The sequence below is a fragment of the Tarenaya hassleriana genome, unplaced genomic scaffold (genome assembly GCF_000463585.1).
Source record: "Tarenaya hassleriana unplaced genomic scaffold, ASM46358v1 Cleome66, whole genome shotgun sequence".
Taxonomy (NCBI): Eukaryota; Viridiplantae; Streptophyta; class Magnoliopsida; order Brassicales; family Cleomaceae; genus Tarenaya; species Tarenaya hassleriana.
Window position 1 is genome coordinate 664,365 of NW_010969135.1, and position 15,949 is coordinate 680,313.

The following is a 15,949-nucleotide window of genomic DNA, read 5'->3' on the forward strand; positions in this document are numbered from 1 at the left end:
TCCTCACTCAAGAAGTCTTCGATCAGTTTCGGGAAGTCGATCCTTTAGAGATATCTCTCCTTGCGTCGAATGAGAGCATATACAACAATTGGGAGGATATCCGGGAGCTTACACGAGCATTGAACGAAGGATCAGACGAAATTGGAGTTTCATATATAGATGCTGCGAATGTCCCAGCTCGAATCGAAATTCCGAAAGAACAAATGAAAGAAAATGTAATAAACGATTCCAAAGCACGCCTGAAGCGTGGACGACCTATTGGTTCTAAGGATAAAAATCCCCGAAAGAGCAAAGGGCCCAAGAAAAATGAAATGCTCGATTCGGAGGAACGCGTTCCAAATCAAAGAAATGAAGTACCTTATGATGATGGTATAAATACAGACAATGAAAATCATGAGATCTCAATTAATTATATCAGTAATGGTACATTATGGAGTCGAAAAGAAATCAAAGAGATTGATGATATATTCTCTTATAATGTATCAAAGGAAATTGATGAAAATGAGGATCCAGAACCAAGATCCATTTCAGAGTGTCAAAAGAGACCAGATTGGATTAAAGCGTACAAAAATGGGACCACAAAGAAGGCTTGGAATATATGTTGGGTATGACTCACCATCCATTATACGATACCTTGAGCCAAAAACTGGAGATATTTTTACGACTCGTTTTGCTGATTGTCAATTTAATGAGAATGAATTCCCACCATTAGGGGGAGAAAATGATAGAATGGCGGGGACTAAAAAAGATCTTAATTGGTGTACACCATCATTGTCACATCTTGATCCCCCAGCAAAACAACGAGAACTGGAAGTTCAAAGGATCATACATTTACAAAACATTGCAAATCAGTTACCAGATGCTTTTGCAGATACAACTAAGGTAACAAGATCATATATAGATGCTGCGAATGTCCCAACTCGAATCGAAATTCCGAAAGAACAAATGAAAGAAAATGTAATAAACGATTCTAAAGCACGCCTGAAGCGTGGACGACCTATTGGTTCTAAGGATAAAAATCCCCGAAAGAGCAAAGGGCCCAAGAAAAATGAAATGCTCGATTCGGAGGAACGCGTTCCAAATCAAAGAAATGAAGTACCTTATGATGATGGTATAAATACAGACAATGAAAATCATGAGATCTCAATTAATTATATCAGTAATGGACCGATTTCCCCACCACAGCGTACAAAAATGGGACCACAAAGAAGGCTTGGAATATATGTTGGGTATGACTCACCATCCATTATACGATACCTTTTATTTATATGGGTCACTTGACACAAACATTTATATGAAAATCCCGAAGGATTTAAAATACCCGAAATATTGAAATCAAAACCACGAGAATTATGCGCTGTCAAGTTACAACGATCATTGTTGGTATAAACGTCTGAGTGAACATTTAGTGAAAAATGGATATACAAATAATCCTATTTCACCATGTGTGTTTATAAAAAGGACGATGTCTGGATTTGTGATTATTGCTGTCTATGTTGATGATTTAAATATCATTGAAACTCCCCGTGAAATTCAGGATGCATCCACCTATTTAAAAGGAGAATTTGAGATGAAAGATCTCAGACAAACCAAGTTTTGTCTTGGATTACAAATAGAGCATTTGAATACGGGAATTTTTCTACATCAATCTAATTATACAAAAAGGGTACTAAAGCGGTTCAATATGGATAAGGCAAATCCCCTGAGTACTCCAATGATTAATAGATCATTGAATGTTGAAACAGATCCATTTCGCCCCCGTGAAGATGGTGAAGAGACACTTGGTCCTGAAGTACCATATTTAAGTGCAATAGGGGCTCTTATGTATCTTGCCAACTGTACTCGACCTGATGTAGCATTTGCTACTAATCTGTTAGCAAGATATAGTTCAGATCCTACACGAAGGCATTGGAATGGGATTAAGCACATTTTCCGTTATCTTCAAGGATCGATCGATTTGGGATTATTTTTCCCTAAAAGTACAAAACAAGAAATTGTTGGTTTTGCAGATGCAGGATATTTATCTGATCCACATAAGGGAAGATCACAAACAGGTTATATCTTCACAATCAATGGAACTGCATTAGCTTGGCGTTCTCAAAAGCAAACATTGGTTGCTACGTCATCTAATCACGCAGAAGTTATCGCGCTACATGAAGCAAGTCGGGAATGTGTCTGGCTTAGATCTTTGACTCAACATATCCAGACAGCTAGTGGATTATCAACCAATAAAGCTCCAATAATATTATTTGAAGATAACGCTGCATGCGTTGCACAAACTAAGGGAGGATATATTAAAAGCGATAGGACAAAACATATTCCTCCGAAGTTCTTTGCATACACTCAAGAGCTGGAAAAGAATAAGGAGATTGAAGTCAGATACATACGATCATGTGATAATGCAGCAGACCTATTCACAAAAGCTCTACCGACAACAATGTTCAAGAAACATGTACATAACATTGGAATGCGTCATCTACGAGACCTTTGATCCGATATACAGGGGGAGCGTGGAACTGCACTCTTTTTCCCTTATCAGGTTTTATCCCAAGGGGTTTTACTGATAAGGTTTTTAACGAGGCAGTATAAGACACGCAAATACATTTTGATTAACCGTAGCTCCAAGGGGGAGTGTTATAAATGAATAGTGAAGCTACGGTACTGTTCACGCAGCCGGATACTGTTCACGCAGCCGGACACTGTTCACGCAGCCGGGTACTGTTCACGCCGCCATACGGTTACTGTTTAGCCGCCATACGGTTACTGTTCATAAATACGTATACGTGAACAGTAACTTCGGATTTTCTATAAATAGCTCATTTCCCTCCTTCATTTGTACATAATTCCAAGAAAAGAAAATTATTGAAATCTTGTTCCTGGGTCTCTCAAACGATCGATTTCGGTTTCTAGTTAACGATCTGATTCTCGGATCTTCTATATTTCTTCGTTTTTCATAACAATATGAAAATTTTTCCCTTTAATTAAAGATAAAGAGGTTATGCCAAACCAAAGAAAAAGTCTTGGAGAGCAGGGCCACAAGAAAGAGATGCATATATAAGTTAAAGTCCATAAATAAAGAAAATTGTATATAAATATTTAAATTTTTATAAAATTTCGTATAAATATTTAAATTATAAAATTTTTATATAAATAATTTAATTTTTTAAATTTTTTTATAAATACTTGAATTTTTGAATTTTTTTTAAATAAATATAAAATTAAAATATTTTTTAAAAAAATCTATATCGTTAATGAATTTTAATTTTGTTTAATATTTTTTTAAATCTAGATATTTATATAGAATTTTAAATTTTTAATATTTGTATAGAAATTAAATAATTAGAATATTTATTAAAAAATTTATTGAATAAATTTAAATTTACAGATTAAAAATAAAAAAAAAAGGCCGTGGGGAATTTTCTGGGAAAACAAATAGACCATTGAAGAAAAGCCTCAGAATTTTACAAGACAGCACATATTCGAAAAGCCGCAAAGAGAGAGAGAGAGAGAGATCTTCTTCAACCTCCTATTGTTTCAACTGTTTCATCTTTCGCGCTCACTGTTCTTCTGTTTCATATCACGGTTTATCTTTTCCGATACATCTCTTTCCGCCATTAACAACCAGGTGAGAACTCTCTCGCTTTGTTGCTCTCTCTTTATTCCCTTGTTTTTCGTCTTCCGCTTTTCGTTTTCCCGTCGATTTCGAGGCTTTCTCGATGTGGAATGCGATTTCTCGAGGTTTGTTTTCGGTTTGATTTCTCTGTATATTCGATGGTGCGATTCGTGTATAGTGCTCTCTGGCAATCGCACTTGAAAACCCTATCTACCCTGTTTATCTTTTGAGTTTTCTGTTTGTTTCCAGAGAAATTTTCGGAGTACAAAGAAATGGTTTCTGGTGTCGGTTTAATAAGTATGAAATTATTACTTGTCTCCAACATTTCTGTTGGACCATCGACAATCATTGCCCGTTATTTACTTTTTCTGGTAATCTGTCATGGCGTTTTACGGAAAGTAATCATTCTTCGAGAGGGATTTTTGGGGGTTTTCCCTAATAAAATGGCTAGTTGGGAAGTGCAATGCCAAGAAATATATATTTATTTCCTTTGATTTTTGAATATTGCGTATTCTTTCCATTGGCTGCAATGTGTCGAGGAGGATATTTTCCAATTTGTGCAGATTCTTTAACTAATGAGAAGAGAGTTCGTAGATAGTAAATTTGAAGCCTTTGTGCATTTTCCTGTAGGTTTTGCAAATCCTCCACAAGTTTCTGGATAAGTTTGGTGTTGAAATTTGGTGCTCTTTCATTGTTCAGATAGTGTAGTGTGGTTTATGTGAGTTGAAGTTTCTGGGTCTGATGCTTTGATTCTGCAGTGTATAGAGGCTGGAGCTGGATAAGAAAAGGATCATCTATGGAGGGAGGCGTCGTAAAAGGTTTGGAATGCCCGAAGATTATGGTTGGGAAGGCGAGTAATGGGAACGGTTTGGAGAAGGCTCTGCCTTCTTGTTGCCTGAAAGCCAAAGCGTGCTTACCCGAGCAAGATGCCAAGTGCCATTCAACCGTTGTTTCGGGGTGGTTCTCCCAACCTCATCCTCGCCCCGGTCGTACTAGATTACTCCATTCTTTTCAAATACCCGGTTTCTCTGTCTTTCCTCGGAGTATTTGGTTTCTGACTCTTGTTTTTCAATCTTATTTGGTGCAGGTAAAGCAGGCAAAGCGGTCTACTTCAATAACCCTATGTGGCCGGGTTAGATTAGATGTTCATATGCTTGATCTCGTTGTGTCTTGTTATCTTAAGATTGGTCTTTCTTTTGTAAGGTTGTCTTGTTGGTTTATATATCGAGTTTCGATGTTAAATAGCCTTCTATGTTCGGTTTATCTGCCTGTTCATTCAGTTCATGTGTTCTTTCAAACGATGATTTCAGGAGAAGCGCACTCGCTAAAAGTTGAGAAAGTTCTGTTCAAAGACAAGTCGGAGTTCCAGGAAGTCCTCGTCTTTGAGGTCTTATCAGATTGTGGCTTTCTTCCATCTGCTTGCTCTCCATCTCCTTATCTCTGTTGTGTCAGCTTCTTTGTGATAACCATTTCTTTTCTCTTTTTTGTTCAGTCAACCGCCTACGGGAAGGTGCTGGTCCTGGATGGCATTGTACAGCTGACTGAGAAAGATGAATGTGCTTATCAAGAGATGATTGCTCACCTTCCTCTTTGCTCCATTCCATCCCCTAAAAGTGTAAATTTCTCTATCAAGTATACTATAGTTTTAATTTACAATGATCCTGTCCTGCCCACATATCTGCCACGACACAAATTTGCTCGTAGTTTTGTAGTTATCTTTGCTAATTGATTGTGTGAGGTGGATCATTTCTTCAATGTTGATCATTTTAGATATCGGTTTTTCTTGCTTTTCACGATGGATTTCATCGAAACCAAATGTTTTGCAGGTTTTGGTCGTTGGTGGAGGGGATGGTGGTGTTCTCAGGGAAATTTCTCGCCATAGCTCTGTTGAGGTTATTGACATTTGTGAGATAGATAAGATGGTTATAGACGTAAGTGATTGACCTGTGCCCCTTCAATTTTCCATTTCCATTTGTGCAAATTTCCAGGCGATATTCTTTTGGCCTTGTAGGTGTCTAAGAAGTACTTCCCTGAATTAGCTGTCGGATTTGAGGATTCTCGTGTTCAGCTTCATATTGGTGATGGTAATCAAGGATCCACTTTTACTTATTTCAGATCTTAACCTTGTCTGAACCTTGAAAAAATGATAAATACACATAGTTAATCTCCAATTTCTTTATTACAGCTGTTGAGTTCCTTCGTAAAGCTCCTGAAGGGAAGTACGATGCTATCATCGTTGATTCTTCAGATCCCGTGGGTATGTACATTCTGCTATCTTTTTATCCGCTCGGGTATCCACACTAACAGTCGAAATGATCTGATCTTTACTTGATCCTGCAGCAACTGATGTAATGTTTATCTGAAACATCTAAACTCCTACCTTGGTTCTTATGATTCTGACATTTTTCACCACTGCTTGACATAGGCCCTGCTCAAGAACTGGTGGAGAAGCCGTTCTTTGAAATGATTGCTAGAGCGTTGAAGCCGGGCGGTGTTCTCTGCAACATGGCGGAAAGCATGTGGCTCCATACCCATCTTATCGAAGATATGTTCTCGGTTTGCCGTGATACTTTCGAGAGCGTCCAGTACGCATGGACAAGCGTTCCTACATATCCAAGGTGATGACTTATTCAAAACCCGAGTTTTCTTCTAGTCATATTTATCATCTCCCGGGACCAGATTCCGTTAAACGAAAGCAAGGATTCAACGTTCTTTTTTGTTGCAGTGGTGTGATAGGATTCATATTGTGCTCTACAAAAGGACCCTCCGTTGATTTCAAGAACCCTATCAACCCCATAGAGAAACTAGAAGGAGCCATGAACCATAAAAGGGAACTCAAGTTCTATAACTCAGAGGTATTTTTTTTTACATTAAAAAAAAACAGAATCTCAACTAATCATAGACAAATCTCTTATGAAACGAAAGATAAACTTGTCTTGTTTGTTTGAACAGATGCACACTGCGGCTTTCGCCTTGCCTTCCTTTCTGCGTCGAGAGGTCGTCTCTCTTCAGTCGTCGTCCTGAGGGCCTCATATCTATTTAGGTTTGATTGGTCATTTGATAATACATTACCGACTTACCTATTCGGTTTATTTTATATCGAATTCGGTTATGTGTTATTTGATTCGGTTTTTGTATAACCGAACCGAATTACCGGACCGTGTTCAGACAGAGAACCTTTTTTGTACCTCTTGTGTTTCACTCGTTAAGTTTGGTCGGAAGAACTCGTGATGTTTCGTTTCTCGTTGTATGTTTACTTCGTTCCGCTTTCGCATGTACCAAACCAAGTGATTTGTCTAATTGATGGTCTCGCCAGATTAAAATAAAAATAAAAAAAACTGTAGAATGAAAGAAACTATACGAGAAATATAATTAAATATAATTATAAAAATTGTCATATTATACGATTTGAAAACTTTTTGTTTTAAAGTTTTAAAACAAATGAATTTGGAGGAATCCTCAAAAAAAGCCATCATGTACGATAAAAGTGGATGCATGAGGAGCGCCACGTTTGCTTCTCTCTCTCTCATCCTTTCTTTCTCTCACTACCCTCTCCCTCTCTCTCTGGATTCTCTCAGCTTTTGGGGAGAAAGACATCTCTTCAGAGTCTCAGATTCGGATCCGTATATTGAATCGCCGGATCTCCATCTGTCTGATCCTGATCCTCATCCTACTCCTCATCCGATTCGATTCTCTGTCAGAGCCTCTGCAATACTAGGATTCCGGCGATAGATCCTTCATTTCGATTTTGATTTTTCCCCTTTTTTCAAATCGGCTCGAGATACTTTTTTCTTACTTTCCTGCTACTTTGATCCGTCTCGTTTTTCGTATCGATGAATCGGATTGCCTGCGAAGTAAGGAGTCCGATCATTTTGTTCGGATGGATTTTAGCTTTAGACATAATTTAGTGTCTCTGTTTCGTTAGTTTTGATTTTATCGTGAGCACACTGGATACGTTTTGTTCAACAATTTGTGGTTAATATCAGCATAAATCTTTTTATTCGTCCGCATGGGTAGGGTTTTGTTATGTCAAACTTGTTCTTGTTTGAGTTGTTGTCGTGTAATATCTGGACCTTGTATGTAGAAGACTGGCATGTGATTTTCGAATCGTGTTCTGTACTCGTGAAATATCTAATCTCCCTCCAGTCCAATCAAATCTTTGTACGGACGATGTATTTTGAGATTTCTGATACAAGTAGTTCACTAATGGCAGACCAATTCTTCTTATTGATGCAGTTCCAACATTTCATGGAGAAACTTGTTTGAAGGGAGACCCATCCCTCTTAAATGGTAAGCAGCATCTTCATAAGGAGTGTCATTGTTCAGGCTGGTCAGATACGAGTTTTGGCTCAAGGAAGAGAACAGTTTAGCAACATTAAGAAGACCTTGAGCTTCGGTTTTGGCTTAAGCAGTAAGCAGAATTTCGGGTATAAAACCAGCACAAAGATGATGGTTGATTCATCTACAGTTGAGAAACGGGTATCCATTGTTGATATGTTGCCTGAGAAAGTTGATGATGGTGGATACATCAGTGGCGGATGGAAATGGTGAGTGTATCATACGTGTTAGATATGGATCGTGTTGTTGCGACGAGTATAACAATTCCTAGGGTGAATATGCATATATATAACTATGGAAACTTTGTGACGTATATTTTGTTGTTGTCATCATCTCAGAACAAATGTGATGAATGTTTCTTTCCTTTCTAGCTTACGTTTTGGGATCTTAGTCTTAGTTTAGTACAGTTAGTTCAAGTAGCCATGCTTATCTTCAAAAAATTTCATGTGATGACAGTGAAGATGGAAAGTTAAGCTGTGGGTACTCAAGTTTCAGAGGGAAAAGGTCTACAATGGAAGACTTCTATGATGTCAAAGCTGCCAAAATTGAAGGCCAAACAGTTTGCATGTTTGGAATTTTTGATGGTTAGATTCTATGATCTGCCTTCATTTCTGTTCGGAAAGACGGACAGAAAGGATCAATATTCACTTTGTTTTAAAAAATGTACTACTAGGCTGTAGAAGGTTTTCGTTTTACCTTGTAGTTTACTTTTCAACTTGGCATATTGTTGGTGAACTTAATTCAAAATATAGATGGCTGAACTAAAATACAGTCTATCTTGGTTTGCAGTTCTTCAAAAAGGACCTCTAATCTCTTACACTGTCAAGTAACCTGATCAATTGCGAGATTCTGTATCTGTACTTGCTGACTGAAACTTTTGGTTTTGCCAGCATGGACTGTTTGTTTAGCGATTGAAAATGTGCAGTTCAGAGCCTAAATTGTGCTGGCTCAACATTTTAGGATGCCTAGATATCTGTTTTGCTTCTCAATAAACTGCCTGAGTTTAGGATTATAACTTGGAATCACAAAAGCAGGACACCATTTGCTCTTAGTTCTCTTGCTTGCTGTTTCTTATGCTTCTGTCATCATAACAGGTCATGGAGGTTCACGTGCTGCGGAGTATCTGAAGGAACACCTCTTTGAGAATCTTATGAAGCATCCACAATTCATGACAGATACCAAGCTGGCAATAAGTGCGTGCTCTATTCCTTTTGGTTGTATAATTTATCATTGTTTTCAAGAAGTATACTTTGTGGATTTAACTTCTAACTCGGCCAAGCGTTGCAGCTGAAACATACAAACAAACCGATGCAGCATTCCTCGAATCAGAAAAGGATACGTACAGAGATGATGGTTCCACAGCATCTACTGCAGTGTTGGTGGGTAACCATTTGTATGTTGCAAATGTCGGAGACTCACGAACAATCATTTCAAAAGCTGGGCAAGGTAGTTGTTGTTGACTTGTTCTACGAGAGGTTACAATGCCATACAACGTAAATTGAGAAGCTTTAGCCAAAGATTGAGAGAAACCGGCTTCTAGTACTAATTCCTGATGCTCAATCTTTTAGTTAAATCACAAATGGGTGATTGTTGGCTAGTCATAAACACTTGTAGCTAGAATTTTCCTTTTTATACCACCTACCTATTTTCTTGAAAAAGTTTTTTATTCTGCAGCTATCCCTCTGTCTGATGATCACAAGCCAAACAGAAGCGATGAGCGGAAGAGAATTGAAAGTGCAGGAGGTGTTATCATGTGGGCAGGTATATGAAATTATTAGAATTTGCATATCATCATGTTCACTGTTCAGACAGGTCACAAGAAAGTTTCCCTGACTGGAAAGTGTCAGATCCCAAGTTTCCCTTAATTTGTTTACTTATGATGAGGCTTCATGTGTTCTCGGGCAAATCTCAATAAGATGTCTCCTCTTTATCGAATTATCCACGTATTCTGCATCCGAAGAACTTTGAATGAGAAAAACTTTAAAAGAAAATAAATCAATCACTAGGGTTAAAATATCTTGTGTGGATGGATATCCATTTTCAGGAACATGGAGGGTGGGTGGTGTATTGGCCATGTCCCGTGCCTTTGGTAACCGTATGCTGAAGCAATTCGTCGTTGCTGAACCTGAGATTCAGGTGCCTGTTTACTAAACGCGGCCTCTGTTACAAAGGCCTTACAATCTGTTTCGTCCTCTGTTTTTTTTTCCTTTCTCGAATTCTCGGGTGGAGTTGTCTGTGTCACACACTCGTTCTGCTATTTTTTGCAGGATCTAGAGATAGACCATGAATTTGAGCTCCTCGTGCTTGCTAGTGACGGGTTATGGGATGTGGTTCCAAATGAGGTACTTAACTGAAACTACTCTTAAGCGATTAACTTGAAAACATCCGTTGCACCACGGGTCTTTACTCTCCTTTTTTTTGGTCGATGGGTTCAGGATGCGGTTTCGCTTGCTGAAAACGAGGAAGAGCCCGAGGCAGCTGCCCGTAAGCTAACGGAAACAGCCTTCACCCGTGGCAGTGCGGATAACATCACATGCATTGTGGTGAGATTTGGTCATAATAATGATAAAACCGAATCACCAGAACCCGAACCCGAACCGGAAGTGAAACCCAAACCCGAAACGAAAATCGGAGAAACCCAGTGAGTAAAGTGAAGGGAAAAGAGAGCGTGTGGGAGATGCACAAACCCATAACTGGTGAGTAAATGTGAGAATTTTTGGGAAAGAGAAAAATGTTTTAGACGCGAAAGAGAGTTTGAAAGCGCTCCCTAAATCATCTGTCTTCTCCAATTTGTTTATTCATTGCTCTCTAAACACTGCTTTGGTGTCTGTCTTCTCTGTCTCTGCCTGTTTTTTCCTTTGTTTCTCCATCTCACAGAGGGGTTCATGATGCTGCTTATATATATATATATATATTTGATTAGTGATTATATTACAATGTTTTATCTCTCTCTCCGTTTGCACGTATTTCTTTCTCTGTCTCTTACGCGGATAATTTGGTAGGCTCTTGTGAGATAAATGTCTTTTTTTTTTTTAATTTAATGGAGATTTTCTTTTAATGCGCATAATTGAAATTTCTGGTGGTTACTGTCCTATTTTTTGGTACCCGACTCATGAGAAAAGCTCGTATTCTTTTCGTGAACTACGCAAGTAAGCACGGTTTCTGTAAGAGCATGGGTCTCAAACGAGTCAACTCGTCTCGTTTGAACTCAATTCGCCAGATTTATTTTTAAATGTGTTAAAAACAATTGGATTAGTTTTGTTTGTCAACTTTTCGATATAAACTAGTTGGTTTGCGAGTGGGAAATAAATATAATATTTTTTATTTATATTATAAAAAATATAAAATATTAAATTTAAATATATTAAAGAAATTATTTATATTATCATTAATAGACTAAATAGAAATATTATTATTTTATAAAATATAAAAATTAAATATATTTTTCTATAAACACGAAAAGAATAATGGGTCATCTGATATCATCTAGAGTAGGGGTGGGCGTTTCGGAAAACGATTCGGGTTCGGGACGAAATTAATCGGTTCGGTTATTTCGGTTTTACAAAAATAGGTACCAATTGGATTTTTATTGTATTCGGTTCGGTTTGATTTCGGTATCGGTTCGGTTCGGTTCCGGATTTTATTTAAAAAAATGATAGATTTCCTTTAAAAATATTCGGTTTTTTGGGATTTTTAAAATTCGGTTCGGTTCGGTTCGATTCTGGAAAAATTCGGTTCTCTATAAATGGTACCGTTCGGGAAATAACAGAGGTTTCGGATCGGAAAAAATACTGTTTTAACGGTTCGGTTCGGTTCGGTCCGGTTCTGAAGAACCGAACCGAAACGCCCAGCCCTAATCGAGGGTATTTCCCATGTTTCAAGGGTAGTGAGAGATGAATCAAACACATCCCAAAAGTGTTTTAATGAAGATCAGGTTTTGGCTGCTTATGACGACGACGACGACGGGATGCCTTGGTTTTACGCACGCATCCAAAAGGTGGTTTCTTTCGAGCCGTTTAAGATGAAAATCAGCTGGCTTAACTCGAGGAGCAACAGTGAATTGACTCGATAGGGTCATGTTTTACAAAACACACGTGGGGATTTCAGGACACCGACACGTTGAATTCCTTCTCCCACAAAGTCTGAGTTCGCGAAAGGAGCAAGAGGGGTCATTCAGATTTTCCCGAGAAAGGGCGACGCATGGGACAGCAACACTCCTGATGAAGTTACACACGAGTATGACCCGGTGGAAGTGCTTGATGGCTACAGCGATGATGAGCAGAGCGTGACAGTGGTGCTCTGTGGTCAAGGTGGCTGGGTTCAGGGCAGTTTTCGGCAGAAGCGCAGAGCCAGGTGATGTGGGAAAGACTCCAAAGGGAGAGATGTTTAGATTCTCTCACCAAGTCCCAGATTATGTTCTCACTGGACAGGAAGCAGATAATGCTCCAATGGGTTGTCGAGAATCCGTAGGAGAAGAGAGAAGAAGATCAATATATGATAAAAAGCACAAAGATTTATCATATTATCATTACAGGCACACAACAAGATCAGTTCTTGATTAATTTTTTTTTTTTTTTTTTTGGGTTTGGATTCTTGTTCTTGTTCTCTCTAGTGAGATCTTAGCTGACCCAGACGACAAGAAGATCATTATGATCTTTTTAATATCATATGCTTATAGCTTCAGTGCGAAGAGGCTGTCTTGTTCCATTATAATAATATATTCATTTTTAATTAGAGTGCGACAACCCATGAACACTCTTGATATTTGTTTTAATATAAATGCAAAACGTATTAATATCTTTTAATTATTCTCACGTTAGTGCTAGAAATGGGTTGAATATAAGATATTTTGAGTTTTTCTAATTTTAAATCCCGATGATTCACATCTTAGAGAGAATTCAATTTTAAATCCGGCAAAATGATATTCGAATTTATATATAAACACTTTAATATTCGGTGAGTGAGCAGTTGAAGTGAAATCATTCAGATGAATGAACGTTTTAAAAAGGATAAAACCCCTAAAAAAACCTCGAACTTACAAAAAAGTATATAAATAAACCCCCAACTTGAAGAACTGTCATTTAAACCCTGAACTTGATATATGTAACTGATTAAAACCTTGAACTTGCAAATTGTTGTTGTAATAACCTCTTAACCAGTTTGACCCAAAATTCAGGCCATCGGATATCCTCCTAGGATCGAAAATCTGAGATCATCTTGTCCACATAAGCATTTTTAAATGTTGTTTTGCCACATCAGCATATTTTAGTCCAATTTTTAAACCGGTTTTTGAATTTTAAAAAATCTGGTTATGTAAATTTAATAAACCTGTTTGAACCTTTTAACCCCTTTAATCATTTCCCCTTTCGCAAACCCTAAAATCAGAGTCTTCATTTCATTTTCATTTTTCAAGCTCGACTTCGCTTTCAAGCTCGACTTCGCTCCTCCAACCTTAATTTGGCCTGATTCTGCGTTATGTTCTTGGGTTTCGTCAAATTCGGTGTCGTTCGGTGTTATTACCGTTGGTCGAGCAAGGTTGGTGAGAATTTGTTTGTTTGTTCTGTTCTTAGTTATATTTCGGTGGCGATGCTTTTCTCTTCTTGGGTTCGATGCTTTTTGGTCTTGGTTTCAGATGGTTTTTATGTCTGATGGTTCTAGGAGTGCTTCAGTTTCGAATGGAAGGTCAGTTTCGGCCAAGAGGAAACCAAATCAGTATGTTGGTATCCCGAAACAGTGTGTTTGTGGAGATTATATTGTAAAATTGACATCAAAATCTAAGAGCAACCCAGGAAGAGAGTTTTACCGTTGTGCTTATCATGAGGTAAAATTGGAAAATTTATGTTACGTTGTTGATTTAAATGTTTTGTTTCTGAATTCTCGCGAAATGTGTTTTAGTGGAAATCTAGACATATGTTTAAATGGACTGATGTGGCTGTGATTGAAGAAGTCGAAATTCTTGGTGAGATGTTAAAGAAAATTGTGATGGATATAGAAGCACAAAACGAGAAAATTCTGAAGTTGAGTAGAAATGAGGAGCTGTTGGTGTTTAGGAAAGAGGTTCTTGGTGAGATGCAGAAGACCAGAGGAGAGACTGAAGCATTTAATGCTAATATGCAGAAAGGTTTTGTCATGTTTATGGTTTTATGTCGGTTCTGTATTATTATGTCTTATTGCGTAAATGAATATGTAATATGCAGAAAGTATTAGTTGTGTAATATGCAGAATAATGTGTGTGTTGTTGGCAGTGTAGAACTTTTGTTGTAAGTTTGGACAAAATCATGTGTTATATCAATGTGGTACTTTTGTTTCAATGTTTAAGATGTTTCAAGTGTTCCACGTCTAGATTCAATATAAACATCAATACACTGAAAAAGTAGATCAATAGCTGAGAGAACTGAAATTATAGTGTTGTCTAAAAACACATTGAAGTTTTACATATTGTTTTCGAAAGAAACATGTCTACAACCGGTGATATCCAACACATCGGAAACCTGTACCAAAAACAACTGAAACCTGTCTACAACCCCTGCCACAAAAAACACTACAAAAAACACTCATATTTCCGACGGAAATATCCGTCGCACGAAACAGGAAATTCCGTCGGTATTTTTAGTTTGCGACGGACATCGACGGAATAATTTCCGTCCGTTAATGGTTGTCGCAAACACATCCCGGTCGTGCATCCGTCGCAAATTTGCGACGGAAACAGCCGTCGTAAGTCAGTCGTTTTTAGCGACGGAATATTCCGCCGGGAAAAGCGACGGACTAACCGTCGCAATCTAGTCGATATGACCGACGAAAACTCCGTCGTTTTTCCATGGTAAACGCGACGGAAATTCCGTCGTTCAGTCGTCGCTCTGACCGACGGAATCTCCGTCGTAATTCCGTCGGATAATGCGACGGATCGTCCATCGCATAATAGTCGCAAAGAGGGATGGGAGGATTGGTCAGATAATAGTCGCAAATTAGCGACGGCTTATAACGACGGATAGTTCCGTCGCAGCTACGGAAAGCGACGGAAGATTTCCGTAGGATTATTCCGTATGCGACGGATTATTCCGTCGCATAAGAAATTTTTTTCGAAAAAAAATAAAAAAATCGTTTTAAAAAATAATTATACATTTGAAAATTGTTTTATATATTACGAATTGAAAAAAAAACCGAAATTGTTTTATATATTACAAAATTGAAATCTAACGAAATAAATTGTCCGGAAAATCATCGAGATTTTGGGGATGTTGCTCGTCTTGTTGAACCGATGGATCGGGATTGACGGCGGGACTCGGAGCAGACAAACCGGCGGAATCGGTCGGAGGCATAAAACGTTGCATCATCTCCTCTAACCGAGCGATCTTCGCCTGAGCTGCATCAAACTGAGCAATCTTCTCCCGAGCAGCTACAAGTTCCGCATAAGTCTCCTCGTGTTTTCTCTTCAGCTCCTCGACTTCACGCATCAGAGATACATGACGTACCACAGACGACGAAGATGCGTCACCACCCCCGAGCTGACTCGCCAACGCACCAATCCCGTAAATCCGACCTTTCGCATCGGGAGGAACGACCTTCAAAACAATATGTAAATAATATTTAAACTCTAACCTATTATATTATTTTAAATACAAAAATTACCTCGAGATACAAGCTGTTGATTTTCTGCGGAGTCAATTGCGTTGAACCGCTTCTCTCGTCCATCGTCATTCGATCGGTAATCTTCGATTGAATGGCCTCTTCAATTTCTTGGGCACGATGATCTACGTACGTCCCATCCGATCGACGATGCGTGTCTTGTACATATTGTTTTGAAGGTCTTGTAAGACACGCAGAGCAGACGGTTGAACGCCTTCTTTCTCGGCCTAAACAAGTTATACAAAAATATTAGTAAAATTTAAAAACAAATAAATCAATTTTCACAAAATACTTACAATATTGAGAGCAACTTTAGCAAACGATCTTCTCCCCGCAGTGTGAGTTCCTGGGGCACGGTCGGAAGCAGACTTC

At 38.3% G+C, this 15,949-nt stretch overlaps 2 protein-coding genes across 5 annotated transcripts; both read left to right on the forward strand.

The window, feature by feature from the left end:
• The first annotated feature begins 3,448 nt into the window (after nt 1–3,448).
• On the forward strand, nt 3,449–6,856 carry LOC104800298 (spermine synthase). 2 transcript variants are annotated; one of them, XM_010523095.1, is made up of 11 exons: nt 3,449–3,625; nt 4,372–4,599; nt 4,701–4,745; nt 4,924–5,000; nt 5,106–5,228; nt 5,440–5,544; nt 5,625–5,697; nt 5,799–5,870; nt 6,039–6,231; nt 6,339–6,468; nt 6,566–6,856. In XM_010523095.1, exons 2-11 carry the CDS (start codon nt 4,410–4,412, stop codon nt 6,635–6,637), a joined length of 1,080 nt encoding a protein of 359 aa, XP_010521397.1. In that variant the 5' UTR covers nt 3,449–3,625; nt 4,372–4,409; the 3' UTR covers nt 6,638–6,856. The 2 variants fall into 2 exon arrangements, with proteins under 2 accessions (XP_010521397.1, XP_010521396.1); XM_010523094.2 differs by lacking the exon at nt 3,449–3,625 and adding an exon at nt 3,630–3,738.
• A 272-nt stretch (nt 6,857–7,128) lies between these two features.
• LOC104800300 (probable protein phosphatase 2C 76) lies at nt 7,129–10,899 on the forward strand. 3 transcript variants are annotated; one of them, XM_010523098.2, is made up of 9 exons: nt 7,129–7,309; nt 7,850–8,160; nt 8,408–8,535; nt 9,046–9,144; nt 9,239–9,397; nt 9,626–9,712; nt 9,996–10,087; nt 10,219–10,293; nt 10,387–10,899. In XM_010523098.2, the coding sequence occupies exons 2-9, from the start codon at nt 7,901–7,903 to the stop codon at nt 10,594–10,596; spliced, it is 1,110 nt and encodes a 369-aa protein (XP_010521400.1). In that variant the 5' UTR covers nt 7,129–7,309; nt 7,850–7,900; the 3' UTR covers nt 10,597–10,899. The 3 variants fall into 3 exon arrangements, with proteins under 3 accessions (XP_010521400.1, XP_010521399.1, XP_010521398.1); XM_010523097.2 differs by having other exon boundaries at nt 7,129–7,467; nt 10,387–10,888; XM_010523096.2 differs by having other exon boundaries at nt 7,129–8,160.
• The last annotated feature ends 5,050 nt before the right edge of the window (nt 10,900–15,949 follow it).